This window comes from Pimephales promelas, chromosome 11 (genome assembly GCF_988280905.1).
Source record: "Pimephales promelas chromosome 11, fPimPro1.hap1.1, whole genome shotgun sequence".
Classification (NCBI taxonomy): domain Eukaryota; kingdom Metazoa; phylum Chordata; class Actinopteri; order Cypriniformes; family Leuciscidae; genus Pimephales; species Pimephales promelas.
The window spans coordinates 36,439,073-36,460,054 of NC_142779.1; the positions used below are offsets into that span (position 1 = coordinate 36,439,073).

At 42.4% G+C, this 20,982-nt stretch overlaps 2 protein-coding genes across 4 annotated transcripts; one reads left to right on the forward strand and one right to left on the reverse strand.

Moving 5' to 3' along the window:
• On the reverse strand, positions 1 to 7,319 carry cutc (cutC copper transporter homolog (E. coli)). 3 transcript variants are annotated; one of them, XM_039690441.2, is made up of 9 exons: positions 6,465 to 7,319; positions 4,199 to 4,268; positions 3,983 to 4,042; positions 3,518 to 3,727; positions 2,218 to 2,253; positions 2,008 to 2,141; positions 586 to 613; positions 391 to 496; positions 1 to 264 (listed from the first exon to the last, which is right to left on the reverse strand). In XM_039690441.2, the coding sequence occupies exons 1-9, from the start codon at positions 6,537 to 6,539 to the stop codon at positions 153 to 155; spliced, it is 831 nt and encodes a 276-aa protein (XP_039546375.1). In that variant the 5' UTR covers positions 6,540 to 7,319; the 3' UTR covers positions 1 to 152. The 3 variants fall into 3 exon arrangements, with proteins under 3 accessions (XP_039546375.1, XP_088973483.1, XP_088973484.1); XM_089117357.1 differs by having other exon boundaries at positions 4,199 to 4,285; XM_089117358.1 differs by lacking the exon at positions 586 to 613.
• Positions 7,320 to 7,416: 97 nt separating this feature from the next.
• On the forward strand, positions 7,417 to 20,248 carry fbxo28 (F-box protein 28). Its single transcript, XM_039690583.2, has 5 exons — positions 7,417 to 7,648; positions 9,783 to 9,892; positions 12,604 to 12,742; positions 16,460 to 16,655; positions 19,081 to 20,248. The coding sequence occupies exons 1-5, from the start codon at positions 7,460 to 7,462 to the stop codon at positions 19,524 to 19,526; spliced, it is 1,080 nt and encodes a 359-aa protein (XP_039546517.1). The 5' UTR covers positions 7,417 to 7,459; the 3' UTR covers positions 19,527 to 20,248.
• The last annotated feature ends 734 nt before the right edge of the window (positions 20,249 to 20,982 follow it).

Here is a 20,982-nt window from a genome sequence, read left to right on the forward strand (position 1 = left end):
TCAAAAGTATCGGGAGATTTTATTTCACTCCTGAAATCATCTCATGATGTTGACATCTACAACTGTGGCTTTAAATCGTCACAGAGCAGTTTCACAGTAATTTCCTTATTGAAGAAGAAGAAGAAGAGTTTGTACAGGAGTGTTGCAGGATGCTAGAGTGTGTTCCTCGCGATGGCGTTCAGCGTCCGTACTTTGGTCACGTCGGCCACTTTCACTGCATACTCCGGTACAGACAGAGAGCCTCCCATACTGACGTTATAGTTCCTACAGAAGAACAACACACAAAGAGTCCTTACAAACGCATTCAAATAAGTTAAAACAACTAAAATTCAAGATATGATGCGTCAAGGCGTCATCAGTCTTATGGACAGCGAGAGTAGAGTTGAGCACCTGAACTTCATGCTGGAGTCTTTGCTGGAGCGAGCGGAGCAGTGAAACTCCTGAGCGCCCGAGCCCTCGAGGATCCTCTGAAGGTTTCTCTCGGTGATTCCCCCGCCTGTACACACACACACACACACACACCAGCAAGAGCTCGTCTGGACACTAGGTGTTATTACATTAACGAGGATCTAGATTCAAACATACCTGGCATTATTGCTATTCTGTCTTTTGCCTATTAGAGCGAAGAGAGAAAATGCATAACAGTTGGAATGTTTTGTCATAAAAGCAAAAATAATACACTCTAAAAAATGCTGGGTTGTTTTAACCCAATTTTGGGTCAAATATGGACAAACACGAAATGTTGGGTTAAAAATGTAATGTAAAAATTTAACCCAACGGCTGGGTTAGTCCATATTTGACCCAAAGTTGGGTTAAAACAACCCAGCATTTTTTAGAGTGTATGACGCCAACAAGTCAAAATATCCATTCATAACATCTGTGCACAACATTTTCAGCGCACTTGTCATAAAGCTACTCTGTGATTGTCGCATGTGTTTCGGGACAGCCTTCGATGCTCTGCTCAATCGCCACTGAAGGATGAAACTGAACTGATGCAGAACATCATACCTTCTAATGAACGTCTTTATTAGGGCTGTCCAATTAAAAGTTGAAATTCGAATATTCATCGAATTAAAAAAACTGCACATTCGAATGCAAAAAGCATCCATTCAAATTTTTGTATGTCAAGAATCGTGTGTGACATGATAATGGGTTAGGGTACGACTTTTTCTATGTCCACAAAAGGCCTATTCCTGTCCAATATTGTTCACAAATCTGTCTAAATCTGTGTTAGTGAGCACTTCTCCTTTGCCGAGATCATCCGTCCCCCTCACAGGTGTGGCACCTCAAGATCCGGATTATCAGAGAATGTCTAATTGAAGAGAATTGGCACTGGCTGGTTACTTCCGGGTTCTGGACTGGCTGCAGTAACGCGTCTCTGTCCATGCGGGGGCGCTCGCGGTCGAGTGCAGAATGAATGGGAGTCAATGGGGTTTCACCCCCAGAAATCAACTTTTCTCAGGATGTAATTTTTTGTCAAGTAATTTGAAAGTTGTATTCAAAAGGGAGGGCTAAGATAATACAATCAGCTGAAAATTGCATTTTTAAGTTCACTTATCTGTAATAAAAATCCGTTCAAAAATGTCATGACGTCACACAATAGCAGAATGCTAGCGTGCTCCGGTCAACAACGGCCTAACCTGTAAGAAATCAAAAGGATATAAGTACTCGTTCAATCGACTTTTGGCCTATTATCTATATTGAACTTGCGGAATCAACAATAAAATCTAATGTATGTTAATTTAACGACAAGCAGGTGAAAGAGACACATTTCGCCGTTTAGCCCCATAGACTCCCATTCATTCTGCTCTCGCCCGTGATCACCTCCAGTGGAATTCTAATGGAACTGCAACCAAGATGATCCACAATAGGGCTAATAGGAAGTGCCAAGGCTCTCCGTTAGACGGGCTCTGGGATTACACAGCAGGATTATTGCACAGGTGTGCCTTAGGCTGGCTACAATAAAAGGTCACTCTAAAGCTGAGAGTAGTCCAGATGTCACCTGACCTGTTCCACCAGTCGTTTGATCACAGGCAAGCCTTCCAGTGCAGAGCTGTCACAGCCACTGGTCAGAACCCTCTCGAAGCCCAGCGAGACCAGAGCCTCCAGCGCAGCCACTGGATCCTGGACCATATCGAAGGCTGAAGGACACAGGACTCCTTCAGAGAACGACCCCTCATCACACACTCATCGTCATGTTCAGTAAGAGCCGCTTACCTCTGTGGAATGTGACCGGTAGAGGTCGACAAGCCGCTGTGGAGAACAGAGATAAAGCATCCGGCTGTTAGATAAATATATGCATTACTAAAACATGATGTGTTCACATTCCCACTTATAACAATTTACTTTGGGAGCAAAAAATTAAAAATAATTGGTAAAGGACAATTGAAGATAACACTTGGCAATTTTGCAAGAGATTTGGAACTCTGTAATCATACAATTCATTCATCACCCATCATTCATCATTCATGATCCATTCACTCACTCATTCATTCATCCATCCTTCCATCCATCCATCCATTCTTTTTATCCATCCATCCTTCCTTCCATCATCTATCCATCTTTCCATCCATCCATCCATCCATTGATTCCTTCCATCCTTCCATCATCCATCCATCCATTCTTTTTATCCATCCATCCATCCATTTATCAGTACTTCCATCCATCCATCCTTCCATCCATTCATCCATCCATCAATCCTTCCTTCTATCCTTTCTTCCATCCATCCATTCATCAGTCCTTCCATCTATTCATCCATCCATCCATCCATCCATTTCTCAGTCCTTCCATCCATCCTTCCATCCATTCATCCATCCATCCTTCCACCCATCCATCAATCTATCCTTCTATCCTTTCTTCCATCCATCCATCCATCCATCCATCCATTTCTCAGTCCATCCATCCATCCATCCATCCATCAGTCCTTTCATCCATCCATCCATCCATCCATCCTTCCATCCATCCATCCATCCATCCATCAGTCCTTCCATCCATCCATCCATCCTTCCTTCCATCCATCCATCCATCCATCCTTTCACCTCCATCCATCCTTCTATCCTTCCATCCATCCATCCATCCATCCTTCCATCCATCCATCCATCCATCAGTCCTTCCATCCATCCATCCATCCTTCTATTCATCCATCCATCCATCCTTCCTTCCATCCATCCATCCATCCTTCCTTCCATCCATCCATCCATCCATCCATCCATCCTTCCATCCATCCATCCATCCATCCATCCTTCCTTCCATCCATCCATCCATCCATCCATCCATCCATCCTTCCATCCATCCATCCATCCATCCATCCATCCATCCTTCCTTCCATCCATCCATCCATCCTTCCTTCCATCCATCCATCCATCCATCCATCCTTCTATCCTTTCTTCCATCCATCCTTCCATCCATCCATCCATCCATCCATTTATCCATAAATTCAATCATTCATCCTTAAAAAACGACTTTTCCTCTTTGGCCCAGAGCTGTAGGCGTCAGTGAGACTGCGGTGATGTTTTACCCATCAGCTCGACGCAGAGCTCAGTGTCCACTCGGCCGTCCCCCGTCAGCGCCCCGAACACCAGCCCGTCGGCCCGGTGACTCTTCATCAGCTCTATGTCCCTCTTCATCACCTCCACCTCCCAGTGCGAGTACATGAAGTCTCCTCCACGGGGCCGGATCATCACGTACACCGGGACCCGCACGCTCTCCTTCACCACCTGCAGCAGACCTGAGCACACACACACACACGCTACTAACTAACTCAACCAGACCCCGCCCATTTATTCTGCGTATGAATTATTATAATGAAGGAATATTGTGACGTGTTCGTTCCCGGAAGACACTCAAGACTGCAATGGAGGCGTTTCAGAAACACTGACACTCATATAGAGAAGAACTGGAGCTTCTTCATGATCAAACAACATCACACACTTTATCGTCTGTGGATGACAGAAAGTGTGTGTGTGTGTGTGTGTGTGTTGACCTGTGCTGGGCGTCGTCCCTCCCTCCAGCAGGTTACCGCACAGCTCGATACGACCCGCTCCTAAACACACACACACACGCGCAATAACACATGAGAGCTGCCAAAAAAAAACAATTACAAAACACTCAACAGAAATATGTAATGTTCAACGCCACCAATCTGAGGATATATATAATTTTCACTAAACTATATTCAAGAATGCTTGTGAACTTGTACCTCCCCTCTCTGCGTTTACGGCTGACTCGACTGAGTCCACACACACCTCCATCAGGAGACCGTCACACATCTGAAACACACACACACCTGCTTGGTTTACACTGCAAAACTGACACACAAGCTGCATATTACAACACTAGAGCCAGACCGATATATCGGCCGATATTAGGCATTTTCCAAACTATCGGTATCGGCAGTTATAATGCCCGATAAATGAATATTTCAAAAATAAAATAAAAACGGACGGAACACACTTGAACCATGTCATGAGTGTTGGAGTTGTATGGTTTGTCCACCAGAGGGCGCTCTACACCGTCCCTATTGGCAACACTCGTTGAGTTGGTCACGAGACATACATTGCTTGAATAACAATTAAAAGAACATCCCCATCAGTTCTCTTAACTCAAATAAGCATGACAACATTTGTGACTATCATGTCCAGTTTTGCTGCAGTTAAATAAGCCGAGAGTGAAGCAGAATTAGCTTGTAATAATTACGTTATGTTGCTACAGTGTAGTTGACTGACTGTCCTTTTAACTTTTAACAATGTGACTGAAGTATTTCTTTAATAGCATGTGACAGTTATAGCAATGAGACGTACATCTCTCCTTGGCCTGTTATATTGAAAATGTATGTTTTACAATTTGCAGTAGGCTATGACGTAATCCATTGCTAAATTATGGCTCATCATAGACTAGCTAACCATAAAGCTAGCTAATGCCACTATCATCAGTCTGTTCGGTTTGACAATAAAAGAAACAAATTTCTTTTTAAAAGGCATTATCATATTATTTTTTATTTAAAACTAAATAACTACAAAATAACTAATGTTAGGGAAATCTGTTGTTTTGTTTCGCGTTTCTGAAATAAAAAAATAAATATAAATATCGGCCGATATATCGGAATATCGGATTTTAAAATAAAATAAAAAAATTGTATCGGTATCGGCCTTCAAAATCCTTTATCGGTCGGGCTCTATACAACACATAAACATATACACAAACTGAGAAGAGTTGGCATTTACACTGAAACCAAAAATTATTCAGACTACCAGTAAAATGACTCCTCCACTTAGATCTGACCATGTTCTGCTGAAGTGTGTTTTCTGTAATCGCTAATGCTCTTTTTACACACACACTGAACAACATGAAGCATTGCTTGCTCACTGGTTGAGCTAAACTGGTATAATCTAATTGTCTAGTTAAATTTAACATCTGACAGATATTCAACATAATTCATGTGTGAGAATCCAACAGAAGGACCGGACAAAACCAGTCAAATATCCACTGAGTTCTGCTCATATTTATTACCATTTTCTAAACTATAGCGATTAAACTGTGATAACGTGAGAAATGTTGAAGATAAATTTTGGTTTGACTGTGTGTATTCACACAGGAACTGTTATAGAAGTCATGTTTGAAGCAAGAAACAATATGGAAACATAAAATTGTAAAAAGGATTCTAAATAAAATATGACAATATAATAAAATGCTTTGTAATAATGACAGCCACTGACGCTGCAACATTACCCAGCTAACAGGGAACGTTCCCACAATGCATGTTATATGAAGCGTTCTTTACATTAAATTTATAGAACATTCTTATCATTAATATTTGATATGCATTTTCATGGTGCTGAGAGAAATCGTTCTTATAACAACATTCTTGAAACATGTTAATGGTGTTTGCTCTTAAATATTCTCTATGTTAACAGGAAATGTCCTTAAAACAACAATATTAATTATTATGTTGTTGACTTTTGCTATTCCTTGAACATTCTTGGAATGTTACAAATAAACATTCAAAGAACGTCGAACTGCGAGTAAAAATACTAACATGAACGTATGAAAGACATTTCAGAAACACTGTCAATCACTCACTACTATTCACGCTTTCAGAACATGAAGTGTTAGCTGGTTTAGACACAAACAAACACAAAGACTCGGACTTTATAATGTCAGTTCAGTCTTGGGGTTCACAGAGCGTGTTCACCAGAGGGGTTTAGTGGTCCACAGTCGCTCGGTACCATCAGACCAGTGCCACTGAAACCACTTTATTATGCTTTAGCTGTCTGCCATACTGCGCGGCTTTATTTATGGGGGTTTGGAGCATTTGGAGAATCAAATAAAAGCAAATGATAGAAGCGTGTTAAAATGTCATACATACTACAATGCCTCCTTAAATGTCACGTTTATGTATTATTACTGAAATCGTGAAATGGTCGTGTTTGTTTTCACATGTAATGACCGATCGTGTTCTCTGTTACCTCGCGTGAGCGTCCAGCGCCGGAAGCGTTTCTCACTGTCAAACTCTCGCGAGACTCACACATGCCGATATGCATCAAATACTGGATACGTCCTGCAGAGACTTGTAAATTGAAGTAGTTTGCTACTTTGCTGAAGAGGTCGGGTAAAATCAACTGACGTTATGCTGCTACGTCTGTGTGTGTGTGTGTGGACAACTCTGTTTAGGCACGTCGATCGCGTTGGGCGTCAAAGGCACAAGAAGTGACGCCTTTAACAGTTGTTAACAAAATACATAACTTCCCAGTTAACAACATGTTCGTAGAACTAATTATTAACGTTCCCATAATAACACGTTATTTTTTAATGTTCTTTTCTTTGTGTTTAATGTTTAAAAACGTTCTTGGTTGTGCAATGAACAACTGACGTTTTGGGAACACCATTAGATACTATAAATAAAGACTAAGACCATTTCACAAGATGTAAACAACACTGGTCCAGAAGCGCTTCCTGTTTCAGTTTTTTAACACTACATAAAAGCTGGGATAAAATACAACCAACAGAACATTTAAAACTGAATCAAAAAGTTAAACAAACGTCTTTAAGATGTTTTCTTTACATGTGAAATAAAGAAAACAGTTACAAACTGAAACAGGAAGTGTCTCTGGACCAGTGTTGTTTACATCTTGTGAAATGGTCTATAGAGACTATAAAGAAGTGGGCAAGTCTGAAGAAGACCCTCATCAGATTTTAAACCAGGTGTAAATGTCTCATAGTCTTGTAAATCCTCTGTATGTCAGATGTCTGCAATCTCAGAAGGCTTGTGCTCATGCAAGAGTCTGGAGAACTCTTAGAACATTTGAATAACATTTGCCTCAACAAAATTCAAATAAGTTTGTGTTGCTTGATGATAATGTCCGCCTCACGAGCCCGCAGCATCGACAGGCAGCCCTCCTCACTTCCGGCCCGCGAGCTTAGCTGTGTGTCGTCACGTCCTGTGTCCTGGAGCTCAGAGAAGATGGCGGCTGTTGCAGTGAGCTCTGACGGAGGCGTCGCGTCGCTGGACTCGGACTCGCTGTCGCCGCGCGTTCCCTCTCCGCCACCGGACCAGCCGCACCAGAACAACGCGCTGCTGGGACTCCCGATCGTGGCCATCGACACCATCCTCAACTTCCTCTCGTACGACGAGATCAGTCTCCTGCGGCTGGTGAGGAAAACAATGAGCTGGACTGCAGTGGAACGGGCTGCGTCTCAACACTCGGCCAGTGCACTGCAGTCTCACTGCCTAGTGAGCGAACGTGCGCGCTCCCTACAATCACGGCATTTATGGAAGATTGTTCCCGCCACGGAATTAAAAAAAATACGACTTTTAAATTGCACAATTTTGACTTTTTTTTTTTTTTTACCCCCCTCACAAATTTGTTTATCTCGCAACTCTGATTCTCACAACTGCGAGATATACACTCATAATTGCGAGATACAAACAAGGCAGAATTGTGTGAGAGAAACGTTTTCAATTGCAAGAAAAATTTAATTGTGAGAATAGAACTTTTTTCATCCGTGGCCGCTAAAAAAGAAAAGGAAAAAAATATTTGTGAGATGTGTGTTCAGAACTAACGTTATAGGCCTAAACTCGCAATTATGAGTTAAAGTAAAACCTTTTCCGTGTCGGAAAGCTTCCATGTGATAGTCTTGAACATTATCATATAGAGATGTCTATGGTCTTGAAGACAACAATCGTTGTTATTGTAAAAAATAGTACAACATCAGTGGAACGGGCTGTGTCTCAACACTCGGCTAGTGCACTGCAGTCCCGCTGCCTGTAGTGAGCGAGTGAGCGCGCGCTCCCTAGAGGCATTACCGGCCGCGTAATCTGGTTCCTGCTACATATATTTTTATTTTTTTTTTTCAAAACAATATTACTTTTTCCCCCTCTACATAATTTATTGGTCAAATCTGTTTTCCCTCTCCGAATTGCGAGATATAAACTCATAATTGTGAGGTAAAATCAAGTCCGACTCTGAATTGTGTGAGAGAAACGTTTTCAGTTGGAAGAAAAATAATTAAGAGCTAATATAATAAAGAACTTTGAGATCTAAGTTCAGTTTAAGATCGTATGATATTTGCAATTGTGATATCAAAATGTACAATAACATTTGTAAAAAATAAATAAATAAATGTCTAATTTTTTTAAAATTGTAAATTCAGTTTATGATTTAGGTTGCAATTATCTTTTTATATCGTTTGGCCGCAAAAAAAAAAAAAAAAAAAACAATAATTGTGAGATTTAGGTTAAGATCAGTTTAATAGGCTCAATATTAACTCAATTGTTAAATTAAAGTATTTTTTTTTTAAATCCGTGGCAGAAACAAGCTTCCATGTGAAGTCAACGATCATTGTTTTTGAAAAATATTATCGCGTATACATGTATTAGATGTATGACTGACTATTAATTATAAAATGATGCAGATTTGATTTTCCTGTTTTATGGATAAGCTTTATATGGATTTATTATTTATTATTATTATTTAAAAAAAAAAGTCTCAAGATGAAATCTCGTGTCACACGACTGCGTTCCCAAACGCCAGCATCCGAACGTTCATTAATGTTTATTAGAAGACTGGCTGAACATTTAAAGGAATAGTTTGCCGGGAAGGTCTTCAGCTTGAGGTCCTCTCCATCTAAACTGGTCATATCTCTGAAGCCTTACAGTGAATGTTAAATGAGCAGCAGAATAACATCTCTCTTTTAGTTATGAGAGAGAACCATGTTCATCCGCAGAGCCAAACACGACCGAAACAATGTTCTTCCACAAAAAGCATGCAGTTTCCTTTTTTAACCATTAGAGGGACAATGTTTAGAGGGTCTTCTGCACGTCAGCTTTTAACGAGGAGGGTGTTTGGATTTGGCGCTCAGCCATCGCGTCTCTGTTATGTGCACGCCACAGATGCTCCGGCCACTGCCGGACTTCCACCTTTCAGAGTTACGTCTTTAGCATTTTGTCAACATTACGTTTTTATTAAAAAAAATGTTTTTTTTTAATTAAAATTTTTGATGTTTGTGATTCGATTCAAAATCGTCCACGTCCGCATCGCAATGCATCTAAGAATCGATTCCCCCCGTTTTTATGCCACATTTGCTTTTGTTAACACTCTCGAGTAGGTTTAGGGTTTAATGTAAGGTTTAGCATTGGAGAATGCATTAATATTATCCACTGATATGATTGTGAAGCGCTTTGTGTGTACAGTAGCACATGTATGAAAGCGCTGTATAAATGCCTCAGTCATTCATGCATATTAAGTGTGTATGTGTCATCATTTGAGACTGTTTTCTTTTTGCAGGTGTGCAAACGCATGGATGTGATCTGTCAGCGCATGCTCAATCAAGGCTTCCTGAAGGTGGAGCGATATCACAGTCTGTGCCAGAAGCAGGTGAAGGCTCAGCTGCCCAGGTGAGACCACTATCCCCGCGAGCGCTCGCCTCTACACTAGCTAGCCCCGCTATCGCTTGCCACTACACCCGCTAGCCCCGCGATCGCTCGCTTCTACACTCGCTAGCCCCGCTATCGCTTGCCACTACACCCGCTAGCCCCGCGATCGCTCGCTTCTACACTCGCTAGCCCCGCTATCGCTTGCCACTACACTAGCTAGCTCTGCAATCACTCGCCTCTACACTAGCTAGCCCCACGATCGCTCGCTTCTACACCCTCCATCCCCGCGATTGCTTGCCTCTACACTAGCTAGCCTCACGATCGCTCGCCTCTACACTTGCTAGCCCCGCGATCACTCGCCTCTACACTAGCTAGCCCCGCGATCGCTCGCCTCTACACTAGCTAGCCCCGCGATCGCTCGCCTCTACACTAGCTAGCCCCGCGATCGCTCGCCTCTACACTTGCTATCCCAGCGATCGCTCGCCTCTACACTAGCTAGCCCCGCGATCGCTCGCCTCTACACTTGCTATCCCAGCGATCGCTCGCCTCTACACTAGCTAGCCTCACGATCGCTCGCCTCTACACTTGCTAGCCCCGCGATCACTCGCCTCTACACTAGCTAGCCCCGCGATCGCTCGCCTCTACACTAGCTAGCCCCGCGATCGCTCGCCTCTACACTAGCTAGCCCCGCGATCGCTCGCCTCTACACTTGCTATCCCAGCGATCGCTCGCCTCTACACTAGCTAGCCCCGCGATCGCTCGCCTCTACACTTGCTATCCCAGCGATCGCTCGCCTCTACACTAGCTAGCCTCACGATCGCTCGCCTCTACACTTGCTAGCCCCGCGATCACTCGCCTCTACACTAGCTAGCCCCGCGATCGCTCGCCTCTACACTAGCTAGCCCCGCGATCGCTCGCCTCTACACTAGCTAGCCCCGCGATCGCTCGCCTCTACACTTGCTATCCCAGCGATCGCTCGCCTCTACACTTGCTATCCCAGCGATCGCTCGCCTCTACACTAGCTAGCCCCGCGATCGCTCGCCTCTACACTTGCTATCCCAGCGATCGCTCGCCTCTACACTAGCTAGCCTCACGATCGCTCGCCTCTACACTTGCTAGCCCCGCGATCACTCGCCTCTACACTAGCTAGCCCCGCGATCGCTCGCCTCTACACTAGCTAGCCCCGCGATCGCTCGCCTCTACACTAGCTAGCCCCGCGATCGCTCGCCTCTACACTTGCTATCCCAGCGATCGCTCGCCTCTACACTAGCTAGCCCCGCGATCGCTCGCCTCTACACTTGCTATCCCAGCGATCGCTCGCCTCTACACTAGCTAGCCCCGCGATCGCTCGCCTCTACACTTGCTATCCCAGCGATCGCTCGCCTCTACACTAGCTAGCCTCACGATCGCTCGCCTCTACACTTGCTAGCCCCGCGATCACTCGCCTCTACACTAGCTAGCCCCGCGATCGCTCGCCTCTACACTAGCTAGCCCCGCGATCGCTCGCCTCTACACTAGCTAGCCCCGCGATCGCTCGCCTCTACACTTGCTATCCCAGCGATCGCTCGCCTCTACACTTGCTATCCCAGCGATCGCTCGCCTCTACACTTGCTATCCCAGCGATCGCTCGCCTCTACACTAGCTAGCCCCGCGATCGCTCGCCTCTACACTTGCTATCCCAGCGATCGCTCGCCTCTACACTAGCTAGCCTCACGATCGCTCGCCTCTACACTTGCTATCCCAGCGATCACTCGCCTCTACACTAGCTAGCCCCGCGATCGCTCACTTCTACACTTGCTAGCCCCGCGATCGCTCGCCTCTACACTAGCTAGCCCCGCGATCGCTCACTTCTACACTTGCTAGCCCCGCGATCGCTCGCCTCTACACTTGCTATCCCAGCGATCACTCGCCTCTACACTAGCTAGCCCCGCGATCGCTCACTTCTACACTCGCTAGCCCCGCTATCGCTCGCCTCTACACTCTACACTCGCGATCGCTCGCCTCTACACGAGCTAGCCCCGCGATCGCTCACTTCTACACTCGCTAGCCCCGCTATCGCTCGCCTCTACACTCTACACTCGCGATCGCTCGCCTCTACACTAGCTAGCCCCGCGATCGCTCACTTCTACACTTGCTAGCCCCGCGATCGCTCGCCTCTACACTAGCTAGCCCCGCGATCGCTCACTTCTACACTTGCTAGCCCCGCGATCGCTCGCCTCTACACTTGCTATCCCAGCGATCACTCGCCTCTACACTAGCTAGCCCCGCGATCGCTCACTTCTACACTCGCTAGCCCCGCTATCGCTCGCCTCTACACTCTACACTCGCGATCGCTCGCCTCTACACGAGCTAGCCCCGCGATCGCTCACTTCTACACTCGCTAGCCCCGCTATCGCTCGCCTCTACACTCTACACTCGCGATCGCTCGCCTCTACACTAGCTAGCCCCGCGATCGCTCGCTTCTACACCCGCTATCCCCGCGATCGCTCGCTTCTACACTTGCTAGCCCCGCGATCGCTCGCTGGAAAAAAACGTGATGTCATCATCCAGCTGAGTTCAGTTCTCATATAATGGTGTCAATGCATGAGATCAATAATATTGTTGAATATTAAATTAAATTTAAGTGTGTTCATGTGAGTTATCGGTAAAGTGGAGCCACGTCCCACGTCCAGTATCAGTTCTTGATGATGTTTGCTAATGAAAGCTGTGCATGTGTGACTGTTCTCCCTCAGGAGGGAATCTGAGCGCAGGAATCACTCGCTGGCTCGGCATGCAGACATCCTGGCGGCGGTGGAGACCCGCCTGTCCCTGCTCAACATGACCTTCATGAAATACGTCGACTCCAACCTCTGCTGCTTCATTCCTGGAAAGGTACATGTGCATCTCTGTTTCGTCAGCTTGTGCAGTTAGAGTAGAGCTGGACAGGTGAAGGGTTCGTTCAAACTAAACTGTAAACTCTGTCAGTAATTACTCGCCCTCATGTTGTTCAACCCCGTAAGACATTCGTTCATCTTCGGAACACAAATTAAGATGTTTGTGATTAAATCTGAGAGCTGGATCACTCCTCCGTAGGCTTCTAAGGGATCGAAACTGGCCGGCCCAGAAAGTTATGAAAGACAAATTCAAATTTTACAAATTTTAAAATAGTCCGAGTGACTACAGCGGCTCAACCTTAAGTTTATCAAGTGACGAGAATACTTTCTGTGCGCAAACAAACAAACAAAAATAACGACTTTATTCTTTATTAACTCTATCTTCTTCTGTGTCTTTACTAACTTTCTGAGCTGGCAAGTTTCAATTACAGAGAGGCCTATGGAGGAGAGATCCAGCTTTCAGATTTAATCAGAAATATCTTAATGTGTGTCCTGAAGATGAACGGAAGTCTTACAGCGTGTCCTAACTACAACGTAGTTAATCAGAGTGTATGTGCTAGCCAGCTGCGACACGCGACTCTATTTTAGAAACGGTTTCTATTTTTCTGCGACGTCGCGCTGGAACTACAAACAAAAGTGGCGATGATGATCTCAGGTGCTGTTCATGTGCTTTATTAAATGTTAAAGCGTGTCATGTGACTGTAAAAGCAACAGTGGATAATTCACCTCAGATCTTGCAATTAAATAAATGGAAACAAGAACGTTGAATCGGTGAACAAGCAAGTGTATTCTTTGACACACATTGTGTAGTAACTCGGTAGCATGTGTTTGAATAACGTTCAAATAGGGTAATATTTGTGAATTTGATGTACTTCATGTTCAGTTCTGCGAGACTCCGCCCACACACTGCTCTGATTGGCTGGAATCTTATCTTATCGCGTCGGGTTATGGGCATGAGAAGAGTAGTTACTGACAGTTTTCATTGTTGGGTGAACAAACCCTTTAATCATCTCGATTCAAACACTTATGTGATAACGGCGATTCAGCTGTCTATTAAACCTTCGATAAGTCGATCACAGGAACTTCTAGATCTCTGATCCAGAGAGCCGTTGTCATGAATAGCTATCAAACCGAGAAGATATGACATTTCTGTCTGACTATCGTTCAGATTATGACTGTTCATAACACTAAAAAGTTCAAATGTGTTTCGTGAGAGCAGCAGTGCCGCATAACGAGTGTGTCTCTATATCTATAGACGTTTTTAGCAACGGAATTGTCAGACATCCATTAACCTCAGTGCATGCGAGGAAACCAATTGGAAATGCAGCGCTGGTTGTTCTCTCCATACTCGACAACGACGGAGTCCAGCGGCGCGGGTGAAGGTATAATTCGTGTATTAAATTGTATGAAATAATCCTGAAAAAGCACAAACACGGCAGAGATGACAAGTACAGCAGCGGGAGGGTGACGCTAACGCTAATCCACCTGTCACTCAAGTGGCCACGCCCTTAATTATGCAGGCTTAATATAATTTAAACGGATGAGTTTTGTGAAGGGCAAACTAAGCAATAAAGACCAAAACCACTTTTTGCTTCAGGCTGTAAACATGTTTTTTTCTGCTGTGATGTTGGGCAACTTTTACTGATAATTTACTCGCCCCCATGTCATCCAAGATGTCCATGTCTTTCTTTCTTCAGTCGAAAAGAAATGAAGGTTTTTGATGAAAACATTCCAGGATTTTCTCCATATAATGGACTTCAATGGGAACCAAACGTTTCAAGGTCCAAAAGACAGTTTCAGTGCAAACTGTTCAAAGGGCTTTAAACGACTCCAGACGATGAATAAGGGTCTTATCAAGCGAAACGATCGCTCATTTAAAAAATAAACAACAAAGTTTAAGTTTTATAAGCTCAAACGCTCGCCTTGCTCTGTTCTGTGACGCACGTTCGTGACTCTCCTGTTCGACTCGTTCATCAAATTGAACAAATCTTTTCCCGAGTCATTTGGTTAATTCAACGAACGAAATTAACGAATTGACTCAGGAAAAGATTTGGTAATTTCAGGGTGTCGTTTAAAGCCCTTTGAACAGTTTGCACTGAAACTGTCTTTTGGACCTTGAACCGTTTGGTTCCCATTGAAGTCCATTATATGGAGAAAATCCTGTAATGTTTATCAAAAACCTTCATTTCTTTTCGACTGAAGAAAGAAAGACATGGACATCTTCGATGACATGGGGGCGAGTAAATTATCAGCTAAAGTTTTTTTTTAGTTTTTTTTTTTAAAGTGAACTACTCCTTTAACATGTGAGAGATGCAGGTTTGACTCACTTCTACAGCATGAATTACAGTTTAATTCACTTCCGTGTTGGTTTCAAGAGACAGACGGGGAGGTTGCCGCTTGGTTAAAACAGTTTTTTTTTATAATTTAAATCAACATTAAACATTTTTAAATAGACTGCAGCCATATACATGTTGTCACTTTGTCAAAAAGCTCTTGTAAATTACTTAATTTTGTTTAGTTTTTCATTCTGAAGCGTGATCTATATTTTGAAACAAAAAAAACAATTATGATTGTGAATTTATCCAGTCATTAAACGAGCCGAATGTGTTTGGAGACATCTGAGCGTGTGTGTTGCTAACAGTGAGCCTTAGGGTTAACTCACACGAGGATGAAGGGCTCATGGTCTGAAACAATCAGCCTTTAGTTGAGCATCTTTAGTCATCTGACAGTGATCAGGGTCATGAAGAACGCATGCTAATCTTGGGGTGTGTCGTAGCTCAGAAACCTTTCTTGAGGAAGTGCAGAAGGGATTATGCAAAAGTCTTCAAAGCACGAATGGCATTAGCCTGAAGCAGTGAATGCAAATCAAGTGTTTGTCTTCTGTGTGACAGAGATTATGTGATTTGCTGTCATCAGGTTCAAGAGATTTCATTGAAACGAAACCGAAAACGTTTTTATTGGTAGCAAGGTGTGATTGCTTTTGTTCTGTCTGGATGTCTAACAACAGCAGTATGTTAAACGTTTTATTGAAAAAAATGTCTATTTGTGTCTCAAATATTTTTGTTTTGACGGCGACGCCCACATCAGCGCCATGATTGCATTGATGAAGGCTATTTTTACAACATGCTAAAACAGACTAGCAACATGGTAAAATATGCTAACAAATTAGCTAAAACTTGCTAGACGCATGCTGACAATGTTAGCAACATTAAACATGTAAGAAACAGGTTAACAATATCTTGAATCATTGTGAAGCATGTCATCAACGTCATGCTAGCAACACGTTAACAATGTGCTAATTCATGCTAGGGCACGTGTTAGCACATTGGTAACAAGACGTAACAAAGCCAAGTCATGTTAGAAATGTTTATTCACAATAGAAACGTGAGAAATGTATTAAATCACCCCAGCAACACGTTAACAATGTGCTAATGGATGTTAAGGCACTAAATCATGTCAGAAACATGCTAGCAATGTGTTAATTGTTGCTAGCATAAATTAGCACCGTGTTAAGATGATTTAACACGGTTAAGTTATGATAGAAACATGTTTATTCATGATAGAAACATGTTATATGTATTAAATCATGCAAGCAACATGCTATGTGTTAATTCAGGTTAGAAACGAGCTTCCCTAGCAACCACACAATACTCTAGCAAAACTTGGTGATTCGCTCTGAGTGAGTTATTTGACTGTTGTTTTCTGCCCCCTGGAGGTGATCGATGAGATTTACCGTGTTTTGCGGTATGTCAACTCCACGCGTGCGCCGCAGCGAGCGCACGAGGTGCTTCAGGAGCTGCGCGACATCTCCTCCATGGCCATGGAGTACTTCGATGAGAAGATCGTCCCCATCCTGAAGAAGAGGCTTCCCGGTGCCGATCTCTCCGGCCGCCTGATCGGATCCGCTCCGGGTACGGCTGCGTTTAAAGACTTGCAACTAACTAATCTTGACATTTGTATTTATTTATCCAAAACTCAAATGATTAGCAGAGCATGAAGTGGCTTTCTTCTGGATCATTGTCCAAAAACAGCACTAGTTTTTTTTTCTTTCAGGAACTGTCAGTGTTGCAGGTAGCGCTTTTTCTCCCAAATCTCATATATTCGTAATCATTATAAATTAGGTCTCATTGGAAAGCTTAAACGCTCAGTTTTTAAATTGGACACCGCATTATCATGCTTAAAAATATTTTAGCAGGCTCCTCCCCCTGTGGGCGGTGTCATATTTCAAATTTAACTGCACTATTTAAACTTGACAGAACACATTGATGGAAAGATCTGAGACTTGCTGTTTCGTGATCGAAGTGGCAGAAATACTTAAATTTGTTTTTTGGTAAAACGCCTAAACAAAATCCCATAGGAACATCAATTTTTGTGATGTCAACTTCAAATTTGGAACTCAGCTTGGTTAGACAAATCTTTGATTTTCCACCAATTTTAGAGTCTAAGTTTTTTTTTTTTTACATTTTCATTTGCTTTACAAAAGAATTCTACAACGTTTTTACACTTTCATTTTTTGAGGTGCTTCAAATATTTCCGTTTATGCTCAAAAAGTGAGATTAAACGGTTAAACCATTTTAAATGGCAGTGTTTTAGTCCAAACTGTTTCTAAACTTGACGGAACGCATATTTGTGACTTGAGGCTCCATATTTGGCCGCTGTTTCGTGATAGAAGTGGCAAAAATGCTTTAATTTATTTTTTGGTAAAACGCCTAAACAAAATCCAATAGGAACCTCAATTTTTGTGATGTCAACTTCAAATTTGGAACTCAGCTTGGTTAGACAAATCTTTCATTTTCCACCAATTTTAGAGTCTTAAGTTCGTTTTTTAAATATCTATTTAGTATAAAATATTTTTTCTTTTTACGTTTTCATTTGCATTACAAAAAAATTCTACAACGTTTTTACACTTTCATTTTTTGAGGTGCTTCAAATATTTCCGTTTATGCTCAAAAAGTGAGATTAAATGGTTAAACCATTTTAAATGGCAGTGTTTTAATCCAAACTGTTTCTAAACTTGACAGAACGCATATTTGTGACTTGAGGCTCCACATTTGGCCGCTGTTTCGTGATAGAAGTGGCAGAAATGCTTTAATTTATTTTTTGGTAAAACGCCTAAACAAAATCCCATAGGAACCTCAATTTTTGTGATGTCAACTTCAAATTTGGAACTCAGCTTGGTTAGACAAATCTTTGATTTTCCACCAATTTTAGAGTCTAAGTTTATTTTTTTAAATACCTATTTAGTATAAAATATATATTTTTTTTTTACATTTTCATTTGCTTTACAAAATAATTCTACAACGTTTTTACACTTTCATTTTTTGAGGTGCTTCAAATATTTCCGTTTATGCTCAAAAAGTGAGATTAAATGGTTAAACCATTTTAAATGTCAGTGTTTTAATCCAAACTGTTTCTAAACTTGACGGAACGCATATTTGTGACTTGAGGCTCCATATTTGGCCGCTGTTTCGTGATAGAAGTGGCAGAAATGCTTTAATTTATTTTTTGGTAAAACGCCTAAACAAAATCCAATAGGAACCTCAATTTTTGTGATGTCAACTTCAAATTTGGAACTCAGCTTGGTTGGACAAATCTTTCATTTTCCCCCAATTTTAGAGTCTTAAGTTCGTTTTTTAAATATCTATTTAGTATAATATATATACATATATATATAAATACACTGCTCAAAAAAAATAAAGGGAACACTTAAACAACAATGTAAAGAAAAAAGTATTTAATAAGATTATTTAATTCATTCAGATCTATGATGTGTTATTTTAGTGTTCCCTTTATTTTTTTGAGCAGTGTATTTTTTGTACATTTTCATTTGCTTTACAAAAAAATTCTACGTTTTTACACTTTCATTTTTTGAGATGCTTCAAATATTTCTGTTTATGCTCAAAAAGTGAGTTTAAAATGGTTTAACCGTTTAATTGGTAGTGTTTTAATCCAAACTGTTCCTAAACTTGACAAAACACATATTTGTGACTTGAGGCTCCAAATTTCATGATAGAAGTGGCAGAAATACTTTATTTTTTGGTAAAACGCCTAAACAAAATCCCACTGGAACCTCAATTTTTGTGATATCAACTTCAAATTTGGAACCCAGCTTGGTTAGACATATCTTTGATTTTCCACCAATTTTAGGCCAATTTCTTCTTTAAAATATGTATTAAATATAAAAATAAAATTGTATTTTTTTTTGTATATTCTTTAGTGCATTTTTTTTTTCTTTTAATTTGCTTTAAAACTTTTTCCTGCGTTCATTTTTCAAATACTCACATGTACACCGTTTTACCTGTCAGTGTTTGTAACCCGTCTGTCTCTGTCCCGCAGTGGCCGGTCCCTCCACCTCTCTGACCACCATGTCCCTGTTGGCCAAAAACACCCCGTCGCGGTCGGAGATGACGAAGGTGCAGCAGCAGGTGAAGGTGAACGGGGCGTCGGTGGCGGCCCTGCGGCGGGAGATGCAGGAGGTGCGCGTGAAGCAGCTGGAGCAGCAGAAGCAGCTGCAGGACCAGGAGCAGAAGCTGCAGGAGCAGTCGCAGGTGATCGGGGAGCAGAACGCCCGGCTGGCCGAGCTGGAGCACAAGCTCAGGGAACTGATGGACAGTGCGGTGGGCTCCACCTCCTCCTCCTCCGCCGCCGCTGCCCCAGCCGTGTCCTCTTCATCCGGCGTGGGTCCGGTGTCGGCCGAGGGCGAGAGCGCCCTGTGTCTCAAACGCCCCCGGAAGTGCTCGGACCTCCCACGCCACTCCAAACGCCTGCGCAGCAAGAAATAGAGGGTTTCGTCTGTACTTGTGTTTTTTTCTTTTTTTGCTTCCTTAAAGCTATATACTTTTTTTTTTCTCGACCTACGATGACGCACGCGAGTATGACGCGGAGATGAAAAGCTCATTGGGGGGGGTATCTTTTTGTTTTATCAGACACGTATTACACTAATATGCGTTGACTTCTGTTTCTAAAGGTCGAGGATTTGCCTTTAATGTTTACCCAACCTTCATGCCAACATTGAGACATTGCAAGAAGCTTTAGTCAATCAACCGTAAGAACGTTTCGAGGAAAGGGTGAACCTGAAGAGACGGCCGTAGCTTCAACCATAAAGTCATTCGTTTAACTGTGTACGAAGTGAAGACTTTAGACCCCCTTCTTGAAATGGAGAACGCGAGGTGCTCGACACCTGACTGCTAAGTTATATTGTTATATAAATGGTAAATATCAGCTTGGTTCTGTGTTCTGAGAGGGAAGGACTTCCTCTGAGATGTGCCTGGACGTGTGAGCGAGTCGTGGTCTTGCAGACGTCTGCAGCTGTAGCATACATGAGTATATTGTTTGTCTGAAGATCGTCCATCACTGAGAATGGTGTCTTGTAGGTGTCAATGCCATGTTGTACCTGCCACTGTTTGTAGGTGTATAATTTACTGCAAATAGATCTGTGTCAGTGCAATAAAAATTGTGGAAAGCCTTGTTACTAGGAAAGTAAATGATTGATTGTTCAAGTTCGTTTATGCCTCCAAGGCACTTTTTTTACTAACCTGATGCTTTTACTTGGTCATTCCAGCGGCGAAGATTCAGTGTGTTCCCGAAGCACGATATCGCCTTTCCTTCTTAATTCCTCGAGGACTTTAGGCCAGATCTCTCTTACTTGGGTCTGGGTCATCTTTGAGGCTTTTACTTCAACAACCGTTTAGACTTTAGAAACGGGCCGACTGGAGGAACTGCAGGGCAAATTGACCAGATTGGTGGGAAGTTAGAGGGAGATAAATTGGGAGTTTTGTGATCGGGATGATACAGGGCAGATTATTATAGAAGCTTGCTTTTGCCACGGAATGAAAAATAACTCTTACAATTCTGACTTTTCATTTTCAAGTTTATATCTCTCAATAATAAAAGCCTGAATTGCGAGATAAACTCTCGTTTAAAAGGGTAATTGCTAATTATCTCACAATTCAGATTTTGTTCTTGTAATTCTGAGTTTCTCACTATTTTCTCAAAATATAAACTCCATTAAAGGTAATTCTGACTTTTATTCAATAGCAAGTTTCTCACAATTCTTTTTGACCAGATTTTTCTTAGAATAAAAACTCAAAAAATGGAAATTTCAAGATATATATATATTTGGTAACACTTTACAATAAGGTTCATTAGTTACTACATTAGTTAACATTGACAAAGAATGAACAATACTTCTTCAGCATTTGTTAATCTTTGGTAATGTTAATTTCAACATTTACTAAT